The 22,586-nt window shown below is 43.4% G+C and overlaps 1 protein-coding gene across 1 annotated transcript in view; it reads left to right on the top strand.

Moving 5' to 3' along the window:
• The first annotated feature begins 22,176 nt into the window (after positions 1–22,176).
• LOC147033003 (hemagglutinin/amebocyte aggregation factor-like) overlaps positions 22,177–22,586 on the top strand; it is a 104,263-nt gene continuing 103,853 nt past the window's right edge. Inside the window, exon 1 of the mRNA XM_085871107.1 lies at positions 22,177–22,343. Within this exon, the coding sequence (XP_085727233.1) occupies positions 22,253–22,343 (91 nt within the window). The 5' untranslated portion in view covers positions 22,177–22,252. The remainder of the gene's footprint in view (positions 22,344–22,586) is intronic.

Here is a 22,586-nt window from a genome sequence, read left to right as displayed (position 1 = left end):
AAGACTCCTTGGTCGTAACACCTCAATTAACAGTCGTCTCTTTTTTTTTTTTTTTCCTTTTCTTGTAACCTCCCCATACACTCGATCTGGTCACCAATTTTTCATCATTAGTTGCAAAGAGCTTCAATCAAACAGAAAACCAAATACTGCATTGGAATCATGTGAAGGAACCTGAATGAGCAAAGATGTAATCATTAGGACGAACCTGGACATGATCTGTGTTTCATGTGCTGCTCTACAACCCTCAAACCCATCCAGGTGCAGCAAAGAGAACCTCACAGAAAACTTTCTGCAAGAGTTCACTTCTTCTCAGACATATAAAGGAAGAGAAGAGAAGAGTAAAATGGATAAAAGAAAAGGAAAAGCAAGAAGTATCGACACTAATAAAAGGGCGTGTGTGTGTCCACCGGGCCCAGTGCACTGGTACTCACTTCGCCGACCTCGGAAGGATGACAGGCTGAGTCGACCTCCTGGTGTGTATTAATTCAAGCGGCCAACGGGGCTTGAACTCAGGACCTTTTGGATCCCAAGCCGCTACCCCAACCACTACGCCCAACACCAGGCTTTGCGTCCTCCATAACTCCAAAACTATAAAACATAGCCAATTTTCCATGCATATTAAGAAAACTCCAAGGAAGTGCAAAAGTGAAAATTAGGTGTTTGGGTTGATTAATACACCCCCTTTTGAAGATAATTAACGGCCTTATTTAATTATATCCTTCATCAGGTGATCTTTGGCCACTTCACTGTCTGGGGTCTTCAGGTATTTCCTGGGTAACATTGCTGGGGTCTAAAGCCAACATGTTTCTTTGTCCTGCTCAAACTTTCCTTGACTTGGAACAGGCAGAAAATTGCAACAAAGCTGTTCATTATAGCTACGAATCGCTGGGTACATTTCAATGCTTATCAACGCCCGGAGACGTCAGCGTTCGTTGTTTTATTTCATTTCCGAATATGCGATCTCCGTGAGTATCTTAAACTAAAAAGAATTATAAAATTTAAGCTCCAGAATCGTACTTACAAGCAGTTCCAACTCCGAGAAAAGTGTTCATTTGTCCAATTCGGACGTATTTGACATTTTGGGCGTCTCCGGGAGGTGTACGTTGAATATGACTGTTCGGTGATTGCCAAGGGACCCGTTTCATATTGACCGTTTTGTCGGAGTGCTTGCTTGAATGCTTAAGCCAATTGGTGAGTGCTCTACAAACTGTTTGGTTGTTCGTTTCAGGAAAAAAAGTACATGTGCATTCAATCTCGCATCGATTTGACGTACGTTTCTGCCTTTGTTGGGTCCCGCAGTGCCGTGCTTCTTTTGGAGGTATCTCATCCACCGAAAATGTGCAATGATGGCTTTGTGCGATCTCCATTTCTAATCCACCTTGCACTTCGACATCGATGTGTATTCGAAAATACAACCAGGTCCATCCGACAAGGTGTTCGCCATGGTTGTTTTAGCTCCGAAGGCATAAAGTATTGATCGACATTTTGTGTTCTGTGGCTTGGTACATTTTGGAATTGAATTTCGCTCATTTTACCAACTTTAAATCCTTTTTCAAAGAACACCGTTTCAAGGTATATCTTTGTGTTTGTCATTTTCATTTACTCGATGCATGTGTACATTTTTCACATGAGTGTCCGTACATAAACTGTATTACCACAATGGCATTTGGCACCATTGTGCGTTATTGGTTATTGGTTGATATTTCCATATACAGGTTTCAGAAAGTGGAATGGAGCCCTCCCAGGTGTGTTGTTGTTGTTGTTGTTGTTGTTGCTTGGTATCTTCATATGCGACTTTCAGAGCGGAACGGAGTCCTCCCCGGGTGGGCTTAAATAGATCGTGGGCCGAGCATCCAAAATGTGTCTAGTTTTTTTTGACTTTCGTGACCCACCTCGTGTATCTACCTGAAATTTTGCATAGATTTAGATAAAAAAAAATCACTTGGAAAGAATTCACAAATCGTCAGTGCAAAAAAAATTGCACATTAGTTTTGTTAATTAGAAAGACAGAGCACCATCATGTGTCCATTCTGAGATAGCTGTGTATTACTCTATGGAAATTCTGATGTCTATGTATTCATATAATAGGGAGACTACTCGCATTGTGTTTTAATCATTTTATTTAAAAAGTACAAGCAAAAATCGGAGCCTTTGTTTGAAATGAATTATTTCATGTTTAACACGGTCATGTACATCAATGTAAAACACCGTGGCATCACGCAATGATGACACGATCACTGTGTCATGGAGCATCTACTCCTCATCTGATTCTTCATCATCAGAATCTAACTCTTTCGTGGTAATGGAGTTTCTGCAGTCGACACGCTTGCAAATCTCCATACATGACACGCCACGCCGTCGCCAAGAACATGTTCCTTTGCCTGTACCAGACTGCTTCTCACAGCTAGTTTTCTTGCATGAACAATATGTTGGTTCAGAAGGTAATCCGCAAGCTTACCAAACGTTTAAGGGATACTTCTTGGGGATAGTTCTTGCACCATAACCCATGCCATCAATAATCCAGATGCTTCCAGGCAGAATGCTGACTTCTGGAAATGGCTGTACTTGCGATTCAATGACGTGAAGCAAGGAAGACTTTGCTGTTTTGTTTATTGACCCATCTGGATGTGCAAGGGAGAGCGGAAGTGGGCCTAAGTTGTATGTTGGCACGTGAACAATATCCGGCTTCCGGACATTAACAATAATCACAAGTCGCCGGAACAGATTTCTATCAGCCATTAATGTCGCTTGCTTTCCTTTCGCTTTGGATTGAGTTGAGTTGTTCATTGACTGGAAGGTCTTGGTCTTCTCTTTCTTCAGTGGTTTGAACATATCTTCACTGCCCTGAAGACGTTCCTCGCAGTACGAGATGCACACTGCATCTCCCTTCTCCCATGCATTGATGTAATCTGCAGAATCCTCCTTGGATGCCACAGCACCAGAAGCTATGTGAACTAACTTCTGCATCTGGCTATTGCTCGATCGATTGTTACAAAAGTGGCGATAGCACTCGGCATGATACCGTGGAGTACAATGCTGCCTCCTGATAAGAGAGAAGAAAGAATGTGTAAAGGAGTAGTTACTTCTTTCCATATATTGAAAAAAAACTAACATTCAAGCAATGATGTTATAAATCACTATATTTTATTAAGTACTTAGGATGGGAAATGAGCAAGTGTGGAGATTACTAGGAAGAGGATAAATATAAGTGATATCAGAATTTAGAGCAGAACATCCAATCGGATTCATGACAGTTAGATTCTATAGTATAGTAATCACTGGGTGTATTGATTTTGACCATTTTGTCAAAAATTAGTTAGTAGAAGAAAGGAGATCCTACCTTCCAGATCCGTCACATTGATCATCATGATCATCACCGGGCGCGGCATCGGCGGCGAGAGAAGCTGCAATCCCCACACCGAGCCTGCGCTGGCTGTGGTGTACTTGTAGCGCCTTGACAGCGTCCTTACTTTCGGGACTTCCTTCCACATCAATCCACTTAGCATAGCAGCACATTCCTGAAATGTCTTAATTCTTTTCTCACTACATGGAATTACTTTGCTGTGGGTGTTGATGATATGCATAAAACGGAACCCCGAAGAACTGCTTTCAGAATCTTCGGCAGCACTAGCGCATCAGACGACATGTACGCCGCCATGACAGCTCGTGAGTTTACAGCTTGCCCGAAACAAAGCGCGTGATTGGTTGATGGGCTTGGTGCTGTATGTGAAGAGCGCTGTGATTGGACGACGTTTATAGAAAATTGTCACAATTTCGGATGTTTTTTCCCATATTTTGAAAAAAATGTGCAAGTTTGGTGCTTGACGAGTTTCAGATATGATTTCTATCATATTTTCACACAACATATTATAAATACAGGTAGATACACGAGGTGGGTCACGAAACTAAACAAAGCAAGAGTTCGACCCACGGTCTAAAAGTATCCACCTGCATTTCAGTGAGGGGTCACGATCCACGGACACCAAGCTGTGAAGTTTTCTGTTCTCAAAGTTTTGTGCCGAGGGCTCTCTTCAGGATCGTTACTGAGCCCCGGACAGCTTCCAACTGTCGTTCGTTTGTAATAATATTCCCAGGGGATGGCTTTTAATATCTCTGTGAGGTTCTTCTTCATCATTCCACGAGGTTCTTCGTCATCACTGGTACAATTTTGGCATTCTTCAGCTTCCAGGATCTTTTCACTTCATTCTTGAGGTCTTGGTATTTGGTCATTTTCTGGATATCTGCATTGTTTAGTCCAAAATCACTGCTATCAACGCCTCACTTTGGAATCCCTTCTTCTCTCTTTTTTTTTTTGTACTCAAGTATGATATCTGGTGGCAATGCTTTGTTTTCGATGGGATCATTAGGTCGTATGTGAATGGTACTTCCATGTTTTTAATCCATGCTTTTTGGTTAATGTTCCCACATTTTTTCTGGAACTGGGATATCAAAGTGTTTGCAGATGTGCCAGTGGTTAACTTTACAAACTCTGTTGTATTGTTATGAATTTGGGAATTCGATTGCACACAACATACAGGTTCCTTTAGTTAGCTATGTTGATAAGTGCTTGTTCTCTAGATAGCTCACCTTTCATTGTTTGAATGTTCAGAAATCGATTAGATGTGCTGCGGATCGATTTAATACTTAGGGAACGAACAATGGAGACATCCCTCCCCCTCTTCTGCGAAGAGCAAGAAGAACCATGCCGGCCCGTGACTCATGATGTCAACAACTCCCACCCGTGGTTGAGCAGGGGGGATGGATCACGAGGGCATGAGTCACGCCGGGTGTGGAGGGGGGGGGGGCGGAGAAGGATAAGAGGAGATCTTTTTCTTTTGTTCAGGGCAGAGTTGGAGAGGGCAGTTAGCTTTTTGCTTCGGCAGAGAGTAGCCGTTCAGCAGACCTTCGGGTCCTGCTTGGCTTGGGTTAGGGGTTGAGGCCTTTGGAAGCTTTTTGCTTCGAGCTGCTTTGCTTGGAAGGAAGTTAAGCCGGTCGCTTGGCTCGAGCTGCGAGTGGTAGCTTCTTCTTCTTGGTTCGTGGAGCTCTTTGTTCTCCATTTTGGTTCCCAGCTTGGTGCGACTCATCGACCTCATCGGGGAAGCGACGCATCGATGGGAAGGATCAGCACCTCGTCTGACCAGCACGTGTTGAGAAGCGCGGAAGGTGGTTCCTCGGGGAAGCGACACATTGACGGGAAGGATTGGCGCCTCGTCTCACCAGCACGTGTTGAGAAGCGCGGGAGGATTCGCAGGAGCTCGGGAAGGATTGCGGCTCGGCGATTGGATCCAGCTCGCTCTCGCTGGAGCCCGGGTCCGAGCAACTTGAAGGCCACACGAGGTGGAGAGGTTCGAGATAGGCTCTGGGTTTCAGCTCACCTGTCCTCCGAGCTGGAGCTCGTTATTAAAGGCCTCTGCCACCATTTCTTGGGTGTGTGTGTGTGTGCGTACGTGTGTCCGTGGGCCCATCTAATAAGTAGGAACTGCTGCTAAGTACAAGTGACTGTACATAATAAGTAGACGGTTGGAGTTCTTTTGTCGTGCTTTTGTTGCTTGTATAGGTGCATTCATGTTTTGCCTTGTTTAATTGCATACGTGCTTTATTTTAATAAATGTTCTTGTGTGAATGTAAACCTGTTCGTTGCGTCCATTCCCTCATTGAACTGCCCCATCTTGCACTCGGAATATAGTTGGTTTTTAAATAGCCGATAAATAGAATCGGGTCCAGCAAGGTCTGGCGATAATACCCGCTCGGTTATCCCAGAACGGAACGGACCGCTTAAGCGGTTCGTGTCCAGCAGGCCTTCGCCGAGGTACAATCTCTTGAAACCATTTTTCTCTATCTCGAACACCTTGCCTGTGGCGCCCCCTACAAGTTTGTTTTTACGCTGATTTCATCAAAGTGTGGATAATCCGAGGAGTGCGAAATGCCATGTAGCCTATATGACGTTATATTATTCCTGGAATGTCCAGAGGAAGTTTTGCACCAAAGGTCATAATCCTTGACCTTTGACCTTTAAAGTTCACAAAGGTCAAATTTTCAAAGTTGTGGGAATCGAACCGGGTTTTCGACCTTCTTCGACGAACTAACTCCAATAAGCTATATCACGTATCCTGTTTCCTTATTTAATGTCCACATGATTGTTTTGTGACCTTTAAAGGTTATGCAAAGGTAAAAAAATTTTAAGTTGTTGAAGGAAACCGGGTTTTCGACATTTTGCAGCTAATAACCTGTCACTCGTATCACATTATGTTGTTCATTTTTATAACTTGGTCAAACATTATCACATTGTCTCATCCTTGACTTCTGAAACGATCTACATCGTCAAATACCGCTCGTGAACCATCGTCGTCTTCAGACTTGTTTCCATTGAAGTTTTATGTTAAGTGGTCAATATTTATGAGGTCGTCGGGTTTCATCAGATTTTGGGAAGATAAAAGTGTTAACTTCTGGGAGCCACTCATCCATTACCTTTTCTTCTCGGATAAGTTCGTTCGTAATTATTCCTTTCCAAAAATCTTCGTTTATCTTTTTTCGGGAGAGTTGATGCACTTTGATTTTATTTTCCTTGTTCATGGTAGAACGTTATGGGGTTATTCTCAAAAATTAGGTTTTTACCTCCTCTGTTTGTTGACTTTGTCATAGTTTTTATTTATTTATCTTCCTTGCTATCATTTCTATTGTTTTCAGCACCATTACTTGCAGGTATTCATCTTCAATTTTATTTGTTTTTCTTTTTTTTTGTTATTTTTAGGCTTTGAGCTTGTTCCCTCTCACGAGTGTGCGTGTGTGCACGCAAGTTATGGTTTGCATTGAAAGGTCTTGTACATCAACCAACTCACTTGTTAAAATTTTCTTTGCAGTGTAATGCACATTTTACCACATGCAGTTGAGTACACAATGTTTGCTGCAAGAGTGCCAGCTGCTATGTCCTTTGAGGGGAGCACAATAGGGGAGAGTTGTATCATCATTATGGCATATGGTCACACCCACAAACTGGCATGCATTGTATGATCTCCAAAATCCTAACAACAACAATATGGTAAACCAGAGACAGCTGTGCTGGCTCACTTTCAATGCAGATGAACACAGGCACATTTAAGGATAAATAATTAAACAATATCAATACTGACTTTCTATTAACGAAACGAATTAAAAGAAATCTTAGGAAGGCCATTTTTAAAAAAATGAGGCAATAATTAAAAGGTAACAAAGTATTGTTGCTATTAATTGTACCACATATAACACAAAATCCTTTCTTTCAGCCTTAAAGAAGATCATCATATGAGGAATGAAAAAGCATTCTATAAGTTGCAGTGTAATCCACATCTTCCTGAAGGTTATAGTGTTGGTCAATGTATGTGGACAAGATAAACAATGGATTTTTCTCAACAGAGAGCAATTAAGATCATGTATTTTAAGGAAGTGAGGTGTAAGTACTGTTTATATTGATTGCACTTAATCGTGGGAGTGTGGGTTGGCGGTGATGGGGGGGTAAAGCCATTTGTTCCGGATCTTCACAAAGGAAGAACATCAGGATCTAGATCTTCACCAAATTCTAATTTCGTCCTCGTTGCACATCTTAACCTGTCCATCAAATTTCATCCGAATCCATCCACAGCGTTTTGAGATATCCTGTTCACATCACAGACAGACAGGAGTGAAAGCATAAGCTCCTTCCAACCTTTGGGGGTGGAAATAAAAGAGGGAATTTCTTTCCTCTGATTAAGAGCTAATGTTTAAAATCAGTTTCATGTAACTTCCCACTGCAGTTAACATACTCAACCAGGTTTCACTTGACATAATCCATTGTGTAATGTAGTTTGGTGATTCAACAAGGCTGGCATATAGCAGCATTTGTAGCTTTGAATCTTATAAAACAAAATATGCAGTACTGTATTAAAGATTTGAATTCTTGTTTCTGGAACCTAAAGTCCCACGATTACCACCTTCACCAGAGGAGAGGGTATTGCATTTGGGTCCATTTGTTTGTCTGCACAGAACCTAAGTATGTATTAATTACGTACTATTGAGATGATAATGGTAATGATAATGGATAACAATAACTAAAATTGATAGAACATGACACACCATGCAGTGTTCCTTCAATTTTAATTGAACAAGGTGAGAAGACATAAAATGTCAAAGCCCTCGTGGTTTTAGTAATTTTGCTTTATTGAGTTAATAAGGCTAGCCCATATTTGCATGATTTATGTGTATGCGCAACTGCCTTGGGTCGTCATGTGACGTGGATGATTGCATAAGTAACAATATGGTCGCAGTCGACCACCTTGGATCTGATCTTGGGAGAAAGGGAGGGGGGGGTGAAATGACATGCATATTATGTAAGCCATCATTCATTATTTGTGCTAAGTTTGAACAAGATCGGTAAATGCATGTCCGAGAAATGTTTGAGGACTTGTTCAATACGGGTTTTTTTTTTTTTTACAACTACCAGTTGGCCATCTTTGATCAGATCATAAAAATAAAGTGAGGTGCATATGTATGCTATTATGCACGTACTGTACTTGTGCCAAGGTTGAACAAAATCGGATTGTGCATGTCCGATAAACGGTTGGGGACATGTTTAAGCAACAAAATGGCTGCCAGTCAGCCATCTTGGATATGATCTCGCAAAAACATAAAGACATGCATATGTAAGCCATCATTCATCATCTGCCAAGTTTGAACAAGAACGGTGAATGGCTGTGGACAGATGGACAAGACCCGATCCATCAGGTATTGTCACCGAAACGGGGGCTTTTCTGGGATAACCTTGTTACGAATTTCACTTCCCCAAGAATCTAGACCAGGGGTCGGGAACATTTTTGACTCAGAGAGCCATGAAAGCAAAATATTTGGAAATCTATTTCAGTGAGAGCCATATAATATATTTTAAGACTGAATTCAACTAAATGTGAGTATAATAAGCCTTTGAATTTATTCGTTTAAATAATGTTGTTATAATACTCACCATTAATGGGACTTCTGGTGCTGCATGGATTTGCTGATGGCTTTGTAGTCTGGTTGGTACTTGGTGAGGTTAAGCTTCATGCAAGCGTTGAGGCTTTCATCCGTTAGACGTGATCGTAGGTTGGACTTGATGTTTTTAAGATGTGAGAATGACTGCTCACATGCATACGTAGATCCAAACAAGGTTAATACAGCAATACTCACACGCTGCAGTGTGAGGTATGTGACAGGAAGCGCGTTCCAAGTTTTGATAATCAGCTCGTCTTCGGGTTGAAGTTTTTTTCATTTCTGTCCACATGTGCTTGCTCACCAACTCCGCTTTCTGTCGTGCGATTCTTTCCAAATCTTCATTCAGTGACTTGAACTTATTCACCCACATGTCTGAGGCCTTCAGGTCAGCCACTTCTGCTTCAAAATCTCTGACGGAGACACCAGGAATGTCACTCAGGTCGGCTGTGTTCAGTGAACACTCGTTTGGATGGGTGATGAACTTAAAAAGACGAGTGTGCTCACGAAATTCTCCAAAGCGTGCTTTGAATGACTGTAGGAGACTGGATGTGAAGCCAGCTAACTGGTGGAGATCAAAGTTTTGAGTGGGCTCACTTGCTGTGCATGCATCTTTAAATTGTCTCAGTTTTTCAAAATGTAGTAAACGACCTGTTTCACGATCCATGATAAAGAGCTCCAGCTTGTTTTCAAAAGCAAACACGGCTTGTTGAAGGGATAACACTGTATTTCCAATGCCTTGCATTTTCACGTTGAGCTCGTTCAGATGTTCAGTCATATCCACGAGATAGTAAAACTTGAGGAGCCACTCAGTTTCGGCTAGCTCAGGATGCTCAATCCCTTTCATTTCAAGGAAAGTCCGGATTTCGTTCAGGCAAGCCGCAAAACGGCTAAGCACCTTCCCTCTTGACAACCAACGCACATTGCTGTGCAAAAGCAGACCGTGATAGTTATTTCCAACTTCATCCAGCAGTGTTTTAAACTGGCGAGCATTTAAGGCTCGGGCAACAATAAAGTTGATCACACGAATGACCAGCGACATCACTTCGCCAAGCTGCCCATCACACATCTGAGCACAAAGTGCCTCCTGGTGGAGAATGCAATGGAAACTTAGGATGGGTCTATTTTCATGTTCACGGAGAAGCGCCACAAATCCTTTGTTTTTTCCCCACCATACACGGAGCACCATCAGTACACACCGAGATAAGTTTATCCATTCGTAGATTTTTTTCTTGAGCGAACTCCATGAAAGACTTGAATAAATACTCACCTCTTGTGGACCCTTTTATTGGCAGAACAGCAAGACTTTCTTCGCGCAGTGTATCACCAGCAGCATATCTTGCAATCACACTGAACTGCGACAAATGGCTTACGTCTGTTGACTCATCCAAAGCCAGGGAAAAGAACGGCGCTGTATTTATGTCCTTCACTTGCGTTTCCTCCACTTGGTTTGCCATCATGATGGTACGATCATGAACAGCTCTTGCCGACAGAGGCATGTCTTGTATCCGTTTGATTATCTTGTCTTTGTTAGGAAGATCATCAAAAAGTTCATTGGCTACATCCAGCATGAACGTTTTTGCATCCTCGCCATCTGTGAATGGTTTTCCGTTCCTCACTATTGCTAAAGATCCAGCAAAGCTGGCGGAATTATAGTCACCTTGCCGGGTCCATACGCGGAGTTGCTGCTGGCTGGCTTGCACCCTGCTCAGTAGCTCTTGGCACGCTTTCTTTCTGCTGTCTCCCACAGAGTATTTTGATGCAAAGGTAGCATGGCGCGTGTCAAAGTGCCGCTTCATATTCGACCGTTTCATCGATGCAATTTTGTCATTGCAAATTAGACACACCACAGAACCTGCTCTCTCCACAAAGGCGAATTCTTCGGCCCATTCGTCCTGAAATGTACGATACTCCTCATCTTTTTTTCTTTTGCCATCTTCTTCGTCGAAGGGTTAGCTTTGAGAAAATAAGAGAGAGGGAGATGTTGACCCAACTGGGGCTTGGCAAATAGTGAGTCTGGCTGGCCTGCGCACGGGCTTATATACTCGAGAGGTGCGGCGCGGCCGGCCGACTCTGGGATGCTGTCGCCTCAGCGGTGGCGCGTGATTGGTTGAGATGAATTCCGCTACGCGTCTCGGCGGCGGCACGCCATTGGAGGAACCGAAATCACGAGTCACCTCAGCGGTGGCGCGTGATTGGTCGAGATGAATTCCGCTACGCGTCTCGGCGGCGGCATGCCATTGGAGGAACCGAAATCACTAGTCGCCTCGGCCGCATGACTGGACGAAACAAAAATCGCTTCAGCCAATTCGGAGGCGTTTTTTCTTCTCTCCTTCTGCCAAGTTCAGCCCTGCACGTGAATGAAGCACGACACCATTCAAACTACAGAAAAGCTTCCGCGAGAAATATTGGGCTTTCAAAGTTTCAAACTCCAATTTTATCTGCGAGCCAGAAGCAATCATCAAAAGAGCCATACCTGGCTCGCAAGCCACACGTTCCCAACCCCTGCTCTAGACTGTCAGGTTCGATCACCTTTTTGGCGCACCAGCACGAGATGACGCAACGACAGCGCGTGACGTATATCATGGATGGCCCACGCAGGGGTTGATCTGAGCTCACCAAACCGTCTGATCGGTAGTAGTGGTGAGCGGTGAGCGGTGTGTACAAAGAGCAGACTTGATCAATGTGAGCTGATAACTAACGCTTACTGGGAATTCCTCGTTTGTGGGGCACTTGGCTCAAGCCCCAGTCACCATCACAGACGTGGCTCAGCGGTTCACCTGAGCCTGTCGGCGAAGGGCAAGGTACGTTCTGGTCCATCCAGTGTTGCGTGTGTGTGGCCCCTGGCATCGAAGGCCATCACAGACCTGTTATTGCTCCATCTTGCTCGGCTTGCAGCTGCTCGTACCTCTACGAAGTTAGTCCACCAGCCACACCAGGGTCACGGAACTAGTTCGCGTGTCGGAGTCGAGCTCGTTATCTGAAGAAACCAGACTTATCACTCCACCAACTAAGAACAACTATGCATCACCACCTATGGAGTTGTGAAAGACCTCTCAGTCCATCAATTCATAAGTCCAATGGGGGCTGCTTATGATTTTTTTTTAAATTGCACCATTTTGATACTTCTGGTCATGTGATCGCCATGACCTCCACAATTTAACATCCCTACCCTGGCATAATGTTGTAACCCAAATTTGGTAGCATTCTGACTGGTGCGTCTGGAGAATATTTTTGAAGAAATTTACTAAGTCGGCCATTTTCACATACTTAGTCATGTGACCGGAACGAACGAACTTTTCAATCCCTTTTCGTCAGGAGTGGAACGTTGCTGCCAAATTTTAAATGGATCAGCCCAGCGGTTTGGCCGGAGAAGTCGAAATAGGTGACGGATGGAAGGTGCACGATGACAATACCTTATCTGGAATTCCAATTCCAGATAAGCTTCTAATATATTTGCCTAAACTATCACCTTGAATATACCTGCTGCTGTTTGATCTCAGAAGCTAATCAGAGTTGAGCCTGTTCAGTTGGATATTACTTCATCTCAGAAGCTCGTACCTTTCCTGCCTGAGATGTTTCCAGGGAAATCTGGGTTTTTCAGGCTGATAGATGATGGTTCACTTGGTCACATGCTCACCTCTCAGCTCTCTCGTCATGGATTTTCTCTCTTATTGAATAGAGTCCAACTATCACTCCAATCCTGATGCATTTCTTTTTTCTATCCTGATGCATTGGTAGCAGGATGACCTGCATCTCATATTATGGAGTTCATCTGATGAGGATGTACAGTAAATCTGTTTGTCCCATCTGTATTTAGATCTGTTTAACCCCTGTATTTACGTAGTGGATGTTACAATGCCACAGTATCTCTCAAAAAGGGCTGTTGTGTTCCTTTTCCTGCCTAAAGATGAAAAGGTGGATGTACTTTTATGAAGTGATGTGGATATTAAGCGAGGTAAAGTTAATGGTATATGGTACACAGAAGATAGGTAAATTGACAGAGTACATCAATGGAGTGTTTATAAAGCACACAAGGACCAACAACTTTCTTCCCCTGCACAAGTTTTTGTGTATACGCTATAATAAAGCGAAACAAAATTATAAAAATAACGATGAAACATTGTTATTTTTAAAGTAATCTCAGGTTTATGTGGGGAGGATCTTATAGACGACGAGCAGGGGCTACTCAGCACTGCTCGGAGGAGGGGAGTGGTGGGAGATGGTGGGTGAGGGGGGGGAGGAGATACCCAGCGCTTCCCCACTGGGTGAGCTTTTCCCAGCAGTGGTTTCAGGATGTGTTGGAAATTAGAAAGTCATGGAGTTATTGGCCTCATGGTGGTTACCTTTTGCCTGCACGCCGGCGGCAGCACTGCCTCACCCCACATCCCAATATACACTTTGGAGTAGGCCTTTGGTGGCCTCAAAACGAACGTCAAAGCCACCATATGGTAGCTTAAAATCTTGGCCAGATTTTGCATTACAGTACATATACCCAAAATTTGGGGTCTATAGGTGTTACGGTTCAGCCGTGAAAGAATAACGTACAAACACTTGAAAATATGTATGTAGAAGATGAGCATTAGAGTGCAGAACCAAAAGACAAGGAGAGAAATTGTTGCACTTTTACACTAACTTGCAATGACGTTAGTAAAGAATGGACAAATCTACATGGTGAAATGGATTTGAACCCTGAATCTCAGTATCATGTTGCATGCTCAGATAGGAACATCGGTTTGTTTGATTGTTATGGTCATTTATTGGATCGAAAATTTGGATCATCACAGTTCAACATTTTAAAATATCTACTGGTGCCATAATTGAGGCCAGTAGTGCAAGCTTCGTTTATCTCATTCAAGGCCAACAGGATAACATGACTGATAACACAGCTAACACAGGATGTGTGAATAAATGTCTGCCATTGTCCCAAAAAGGAATGACGTGAGTGGAGAGCCAGGACAGGTCGGCAAAACTTTAATGCTGCAGGAAGCAGGAATTAACAACCTTGGGGAGATAGATTTTGAAGGGAATGTGAAAGAAATAACCATGGGAGACCCCCAAAGTTGTTTGGCAGCTGATTCACATCATTGCTTGGCAACCGATACCAGATGCTCTCTAAAATTGACAAAACAAAATATCAACTTCATAACTAAACTTATTCACTCAGAGCTTTGGAAGCATGATGCTATTGGAGCCGATTTGATTGCTTCAGAAATCATTTTGGCATTTGACCTACAATAGTAAGTTGTTTGACAAAATATGCCAGCCATTAATATCCGTTAACCTCCTTTCTCCAGGATATTCCCCGATCAACTACAAACTATCATCCTGGTGCTTTTGCAGGCAGAGTGTTGCAATAGTAGACTGTCCTTTGGAGGGATTAAGCTTGCTGCCCCTTCCCCCTAGTCCAGTCCACTGGTGTACATGTGAAAGATGTTAATATGTTCCCTTACCTTAGGTCAATGCATGCTCATAGTGTGGCAAAAATTTAAATGGTGAAGTTTCTTTTCTTTGCCCTGGTGGTTTTTTTTGTATACATTGTCGAGGCTCGTATAAGAGATAACACACAATGCACAGCAAGGGGTACATGAAACAAGAGGGGTGAGATAGGGAAGGACAAAATAGTGGGGAACAGAGACATTAGGAGATCTGTGGAAGAGACAGGGATGGTGTGCGGTGCATGGGGTATACAAGATGAATATTACAGGGACTTTCAGGAAGGAAAGCAGGGAATTTGAAGGAGGTGGGTTTGGGGTGGATTAATGGGAGTAGAAAAGATCGAGGTTTTGGATGGGACAATATAAGAGGTGGTGGTGAACAGCTGTTTTGAAGGTCTGGAGGGAAGAGTGGGAGTGAAGAGAGTGTGGGAGTTTATTCCAAAGGCGGGGAAAAAGAGGAATGAAAGAGTGAAGGTGAGCAGTGATTCTTGATTTTGGTAGTTTTACCAGAAGGGGGTTGCTGGTGGACCTTGGGCACCCTGTGTAAATATGGGGGGGGGGGGGCGAGACCGGAGAGGAGATGATAAAAGACAAAGACCACCGACCTGCCTGCAGTGAGAGGGTGAGAGGCCCAACGACTCACCCTCACCGTGGGAGATACCAATGATCCTAAATGCCTTGGTTTCCACAGTGTGAAGCTGAGAAAGGTGAGAGGCAGGAGCACCAGCCCAGAGGGGAAAGCAGTACTCCATCAGGCTGCGGGCAAAAGCTTTGTATGTGGTTTGGAGCTCAGGTGGGCCGAGGAAGGACTTTACACGATGGAGGATTCCCAGCCAGTCGGCGACTGGCTTTGGAGGCCAGTTTGGAAATGTGGCTTTCCCAGGAAAGATCAGGGCAGATAGTGAGACCAAGAAGCTTGAGTGAAAGGACTTCTTCCAGAGGATTTTTGAGAAAGTAGATGGGGGGGAGAAGGGGTTCTTAACTGTCCTTACGGAGAGACAGAGTGAGAGTGTGAGATTTGTCATGATCGAAAGACATATTCCATGCGTTGGACCAGGTTGTGATTTTTTTCCAGATCTGCAGAGAGAGAAGCTGCTGCTTGCCGGTCTGAGGAATGACAGGTGGTACAGCAGAGGGTGGAGTCATCAACAAAGAGATAAAGAGGATTTTCCAGAGAGTCGGAGAGATTATTGATGAAAACCAGAAAAAGAACAGGGCCCAGAATGCTACCTTGAGGAACTCCAAACTGGACAGGAAGAGGGGATAAGAGGCCACACATTGGCTGTGACAGAAGAGGAAGTCTGTGAGGCATGAGTGGAGATGGCCTTGGATACCATAGGAAGAGAGTTTGGTGATCAGGGCAGGGTGCTAGACTGTCCCAAATGCACGCGTTGTGTCTAGGGATATGGGTCTGATTTCATGTCTGGCATTGAGAATCTCCATCCATTGTTGGGAGACCAGAAGCAGCATATCCAGGGTAGAGTGACCTGGTCTGAAACCAACTTCTATCCTCTCATCAAAACCAAATGTCTGGTTTGGCAGCACCCTACAGTAGATTAGTGACCTTTCAAGGTTTCATTCTCAACTGTGGAAATATTCATGGCCTGTCATTGGCACTCAGAGGACCCCAGAAGAAAATCGGAGTCATGACAATGTAACCCCCACCACTCCTTAATTTCCTCCATACCAAGTCGTGCTAAAGTTCATTTAGGCACTGATTATGTGATTGCAAATGATTAATGAATGAACCATTAGTTGCTACAGACCTTTGGCAAAAGTTATATTGTTGTGGGCCGGGGTTCGGTGGCGATAAACGACCACTAGGTGGAGCAGTGGAGTCGTCTCCCACCGAACACCCGGAATTTAGGTCGTGACTCTCGGATAAGTCCGAGAGTTCACGAGTCCCTTAGCGGACCGTGGTTGCCAATATATCGACGGTGTGGGGTAGGGTTAATTGCCTAATTTCAATATACCTAAATACCCACGTCGTCAAATTACCGGGGGAAACCACACCCTCGACCAACTTTGTCCGAATCGAGTTGCTATCACTGACTCGGATCCGGCGTAACCGAGCAGAAGTTACCAAAGCCGCGCCGGACCAAATGAACAATCCACGGCACGAACGGCCCTACCAATTCGCAACACGCACTATGCTAGTCCAATGGAGGAAAGTACAGAAAACGAGCTGGTACATTTAACAGGGGTTTATTTTACAAAGAATAATCAGGGAGGGGGGGACACAGAGCAGAGTTATCACGAATAAAAGGCAGGCAATGTACAATGAGCAAAAGCACTTAACAATCCTACTTAAAGACGGGGCCCACGGACATGCACACACACACACACACACAAAATAAATGGACCTGTGGGTCTTTAGTCGGTACAGCGGGGTACCTCCCCGCCTCATGTGGTTTCACCGGACCCGCACTTGTGGAGCTCGGAGTCCGTGGAGGAGAACGGGGATCCCAGCTCGAGCGCTCCAACGCAAACCACCACGGTGGGACTCGAACCCATGACCCGAAGTCCACGGCCCACGTCCTCGGAAGCTCGGCCGCCACCACCACGAGAATCCACCGCAAAGGGCCACAGACGCTCGAACCACAACCGCAGACTAAGCCAATCGCCACAATCACTTCAGAACACACTTGTCGTGACCACGACACCCCTCTTCTTGAGGTGGGAGGGGTTTCTTTTCCTTGCCACTTGCCTCCTGATTGGACGGTCGGTTGTCAGGCGACTCGTGGCGGCCCTTCACTGGTCGGGCCAAACACTCCATCTGGCTAAGGCAGAGCCAGCCCTGAGGTGACGAAACCTCCGCTCACGTCCGTGGTCCCAGACACATGCGTAATGGCGACCAGGTCGAGTGAGGATGGTGTCGTTGTTGTTGTTGATGAGGATGTAGTTGTAGTTGTTGTTGATGATGAGTATATAATAAACCTGACTACAAAATAACTCGTAGCGCACACATGTAATGCCCATTAGACAAAGGGGATGGATTCTAACTATAAACACATACTTATCGAAATAACTGAACTACGGGGACTCTGGCTGCTTGTGTGCAGCATAAGGTTTCCAAATCCGTAACAATATTGGCTGTTAAGTCACACCACCAACAACAAGTAGAGATTTCATAAAACACGATACCCCACAGTGTTCAAGCCAATACTTGAATTTTAATAAAATAATGATTTTAACACGACTACTGACGACGAGTATACGCTAAGTGCTGGGTGTACCAGATTCCCGAATTTATATATATTTTTTTTTAACATACAAACTTCAAAAAATCCTCTCTAAAACCTGGTGGCACCTTGCGAAGTCTGTCTATTATGTTTGCTCCCCTTCCATCCCTTCCCTCACTTCAAATGGCCCCACAGCTGACTCCGCTCGTGAGAAGGCTGAATGCCTCATTCTGTGTTTACTTCCAAATCCTGTATCCTCAACCCCTCACTCTCGGCACCCACCCTTCCGTGTCATACCCAACTGCTCCTAGACTCTGTGTCTTTTGCACCTTTTGCATTTGTCAACCCTCGACCCCGATTCTGCAACTGGACCGAACGGCATCAGCTCACGTGTCCTCCAAACCTTCTCTGCTGCTCTTGCCCAACCTTTTTCTGCTCTTTTCATCCTATCATTTTTTGTGCCCTTGCTCATCTTCCATCTGCTTGGAAATCAGCCAACATCACAGCATTCATATGAAGGTACGAAGCTTTCCAGGGGGAACTATGAGTCACATGACAGAGGTGGTAGCAACTTAAATTGGCCCCCTCCCCAATGGGGATTTCCGCCTTGGATGAACTCCTTGTTAAAGTGTACAAGTAGCTCAGCATGGTGTTTCGTGGGGAAGTAAAAATTATTTTAACCACAAACTATTTTGTCAATTCTTTCCAACGTATGATTACTTATTTAAACAGTCGCTACTGTTGGTGTTTTTCGCTTGCCAAGCCCAACCAGCTGTTCCTTGTAAGGTGCTCAAATTTTTCTTCACACAAGAATGATGTATCCCATTGTCTGTCCGATTTTTATTTATTTATTTACCACGGTCACATACCACGGTTGGGGAGGGTAGAGGGGAAAGGAGAGAGGTAGGTACAATACATTTAGCAGGGGTAAAGGGACTTTCAGGCCACCCTGCACAAGAAACCTCAACATAGGAGGAGGCCGTTACACCCGTCAAGCCTGTGCAAAGGTTGCCAACCTGTGATTGTCCGTGATATATCCTTTTAAACTGCCAAGCATCAAACAAGGAAGCAGCACATACCATTTTGAAAGTCTACAGCATAATTTGCTCGGGGTTGGGTTCAAACAGCTGACCTTCCAGAGTCGGAGCAGATATTCAAACCATGACACCACCAAGGCTCAGTTATTGCGTCTTTGTCGTTATTTATACCTGCATTCAGTGAATTTAGTCTTGCTTTATTACGCTCGCCGAAGGAGAGGCTATTGCATTTGGGTCTGCTTGTTTATCTGTTTGTTTCTTTGTTTGTTTGTCCGCACATAACTTTGGTGTTTTTCTCCGCAACCGCTTGTCGGATCGAGAGGAAATTTTCACCATATATATATGTATATATGTTTCAAACAGAAAGTTGTATTGATAATTATGACGTCGGAGGACACGTGGTGTGACAGCCATGTTGGAAAAACGGAAAAACTTTGGACCTCTATCTCTGAAAAAAACACCAAGGAAAAAATTGAAACTGTGATTTAAAAACAAAATATGTCATAGGTGCTTTCGTTATGACGACATAATTGCATGGGTAAGACGCTACATCTGATTGGTATGACAATTTTTGAGGGTCATCTAGGGATAGAATGGTCCACAGAAAACATTTGATGGCATCATCGGTCACATGATTCAGTAGCCATATTGTTTTTTTGTTTTGTTTTTAAACCTTCAAAAATCTTCTCTGAAGTGGCTGAACATATCAAAGTGAAACTTTACATTTATGACCGCCTATCCATGAGGAACAAAAGGTTCACAAATATGATGTCATAGGTCACATAGTTTGGCAGCCATGTTGGATTTACCCAAAAACCTATAAAAAAAAATCTTCTACAGAAGGGCGAGACAGAACGAGGGGAAACTTCACACAAATGTTCCCCCAAGCTATGGTTGTACAAGTTTGGAAAGGAATAATTGAAAGGTCACATGATTTGGCAGCCCCATTGGAAAGAAGAAAAATATTACTTAATTTTCCCTCTGGAACCACTTAATGAATTGATGTGGCACTTCACAATTCTGATCTAGTAATGATGGGGAACACATGTTTTAAATTCGAACTTGATCGAGCACATGGTCTGGCAGCTATAATAAAAATAATTGATCCGAGTTCTTTTTTTCTATTTTTAAAATAAGGCTCACTGAGCCTGGATGGGTTTCAGGGTGGATGAGCTGAAACGTGAATGAAATGCAGCTGGAATGCAAATCCTATGCAGGGTTCCTTCTGATTACTTCATCTTTGCTTTTTGCTTCTTTGGGTTGCTTGTGCTTACTCCAATACAGGACTGTACCTATTTGGTCTTCCATTTGATTTGAATTGAATGTATTTTAATCCCATTCTGAATTCAATTTAACAATAATAAATGTCATGGGTCTGGGTAGGTGGCCAATCAAACTGGGGTTGCATCATAGCAGGACGTCTTGGTACCCAGTCTTCACTCCCGGCAGTTATAAAGTGGAAGTTCTAATTATGTATCTTATTAATCAGGTAACGCAACGGCACACAAACACGACACAAAATACACCAAACAAAACTGCACAAACATCACACAAAAGAAGTCCTGGTGAGGGTCTGCAATCAATGCTTGCTCTTTTTTTGTTGTGTACAGCATCCATGTTGCACCATTGGTCTTGCATCAGTTTCTACCCACTTGCGTCCTGCAAGCTATAGATTACGAAGTGCATGTGAAAGACAAGTCCTGTACCAGAATTGATATAATTAGTAAAAGTGAATGCTTCTGAAGATTTTGATTTCAAACACAATAAATGCCAACACCATCAGCTCAGCTACGATGTAGTGTGTGTGTGTGTGTGTGTGTGTGTGTGTGTGTGTGTGTGTGTGTGTGTATATAATATATATGTATATATAAGTAGATGTATATATGTATATATATATACATATATATGCGTATATATATATATATATATATATATATATATATATATATATATATATATATATATATATACATATATATGCGTATATATACATATATATGCGTATATATATATATATATATATATATATATATATATATATATATATATATATATATATATATATATATATGGATCAAACAACCCACCGTACCACAACGTTAATTGTGAGCAGTGGCCCAAGGTCCGGCTCTACCGAGGATAACCGGGGATTAATCCTCCTGAGTGACAAGCTGGTGTCTCGGTACCCGTGGCCGCAACAATATATATAATATATATATATATATATATATATATATATATATATATATATATATATATATATATATATATATATATATATATATATATATATATATATATATATATATATAATATATATATATACCTCCGACTCTCACCCCCTTCAAACTTCCATGAAGTGATAAATAATGGGTGGATGTGATAAGTTCTCCTAGGTGGATGTGTTGTGGTTTGGAGATGGTTATGTTGTGCTGTGATGTTGTTATTGTGTTTTAAGGCTGGTGTATGGGTGAGTGTGTGGGTTGGGTGGATGAACACTTTTTTGGCAGTCGGGGCTGTTGCTGGGTTCAATTCTGCAGTTTGAATTTTGGGATTTGGCTTGGGTTGAGAGATTCTGGGGCTTATCACATATTGATTGTAAAATGTATGCTGAAATTAAATAAAGCCACAAAATCCTGGTCTCTCCAGGCATTTATAAGCATTGCAGCTTGGGTGTAATGTGCTCCAGAGTCTCCCGGCCTGAGCTGCGTTTGGCAGCTGCAGCTCGAGTAACATATCTCAAAGGAAGCCCATGTTATAATCTCTTTAGAAATGGTACGTGCTGTTTGAAAGTGACAGGTAGTTTTGCTATCACATTTAAGTGGTTTTAACACACCCCGTTTCATTCAATCCTGTACTAATGCCAATAGACGGGACCATCCCCACTCCCCCGCTTCCCCTCAAGTCCCACCACCAAACACAAGTCTAGAACACCCCCTTAACCTCTCCAATTCCCCCTCCTTCCTCCCACATCTTCTTCGCTCCCACCCTCTCCTCGCAACCACTACCTCCCAGAGTGTATAGCAATGTGTGTTGAAGGGTTGCTCTTCCCCAACCCCTTTATTGCTTCTCCCTCCCCTTCATCGCTCTCCCCCCTCATTTCTTGCTCTTCTCTCATCGCTTCCCCCTTCCTCGCCCCCCCACTCCTCACTCCCTCTTCCCTCCCTCCGTTCCATCCTCACTCTCCCCTCCCCCTTCTTCATTCTCCCCTTCACCTCCACCTTCACGCTCCCCCAACACTCCCTGGTCAGTTACTCACACTCCCTCCTCGTTCTTCCTCTCCCACTCCCACCTCTCTCTGTCCCACTCCTTTCGCTCTCCCACCTCTCTTAGTATTCCTGTCAGCCCAGTATTTGCGAGTGATTAAATAAACAGTGATGTCATTCATGTCATAATGAATGTAATTGAGGTATAAACGTTGCAGTCCATTTTTTATTTATTTTGCATTGTAGTCTCGGTCAGGATATGGGTCTTTGCAAACACATGTGGTTTGTGGTTAAAGTTTGGAAACGGGGGTTTCAAGTTTATATAATTTCAACCAACACAACTCAAGACTCCTTATCCTGTGCCTTCAAGCAACTGGCATACACATCTTGTAGAGCAAGAAGTGTGGCTCAAAATGGAGATGAAACATGAAATATTAGTAAAGAAGAATGGAATCGTGAACATATTTGCATGGATTATTGCCATAACGATCGCAGGCATGGCGGGTGAGTGAACTTTCTGACGTCACAGTATCATACTGAATTCCAAACAATGAACAACACAAAGTTATTCGTTACTTTTTTTTTTAACTAGTTCATCATATTCTGCCTGCATGCACTGGAATGTTCTGAATGACCTTTTGATTCTTTATAAACGAGCTGTGCCGACTAATCGATTCACTGATGTATTTAATCAAAAGCTGGCGTGTTGCACTTCACAAACAGATTGCAGATCTATCTGTGAGTCTC

Source organism: Eptatretus burgeri, chromosome 2, assembly GCF_056783735.1.
Source record: "Eptatretus burgeri isolate ZD-2024b chromosome 2, Ebu_testis_v1, whole genome shotgun sequence".
Classification (NCBI taxonomy): domain Eukaryota; kingdom Metazoa; phylum Chordata; class Myxini; order Myxiniformes; family Myxinidae; genus Eptatretus; species Eptatretus burgeri.
This window is presented reverse-complemented; position numbering and strand designations above follow the sequence as displayed.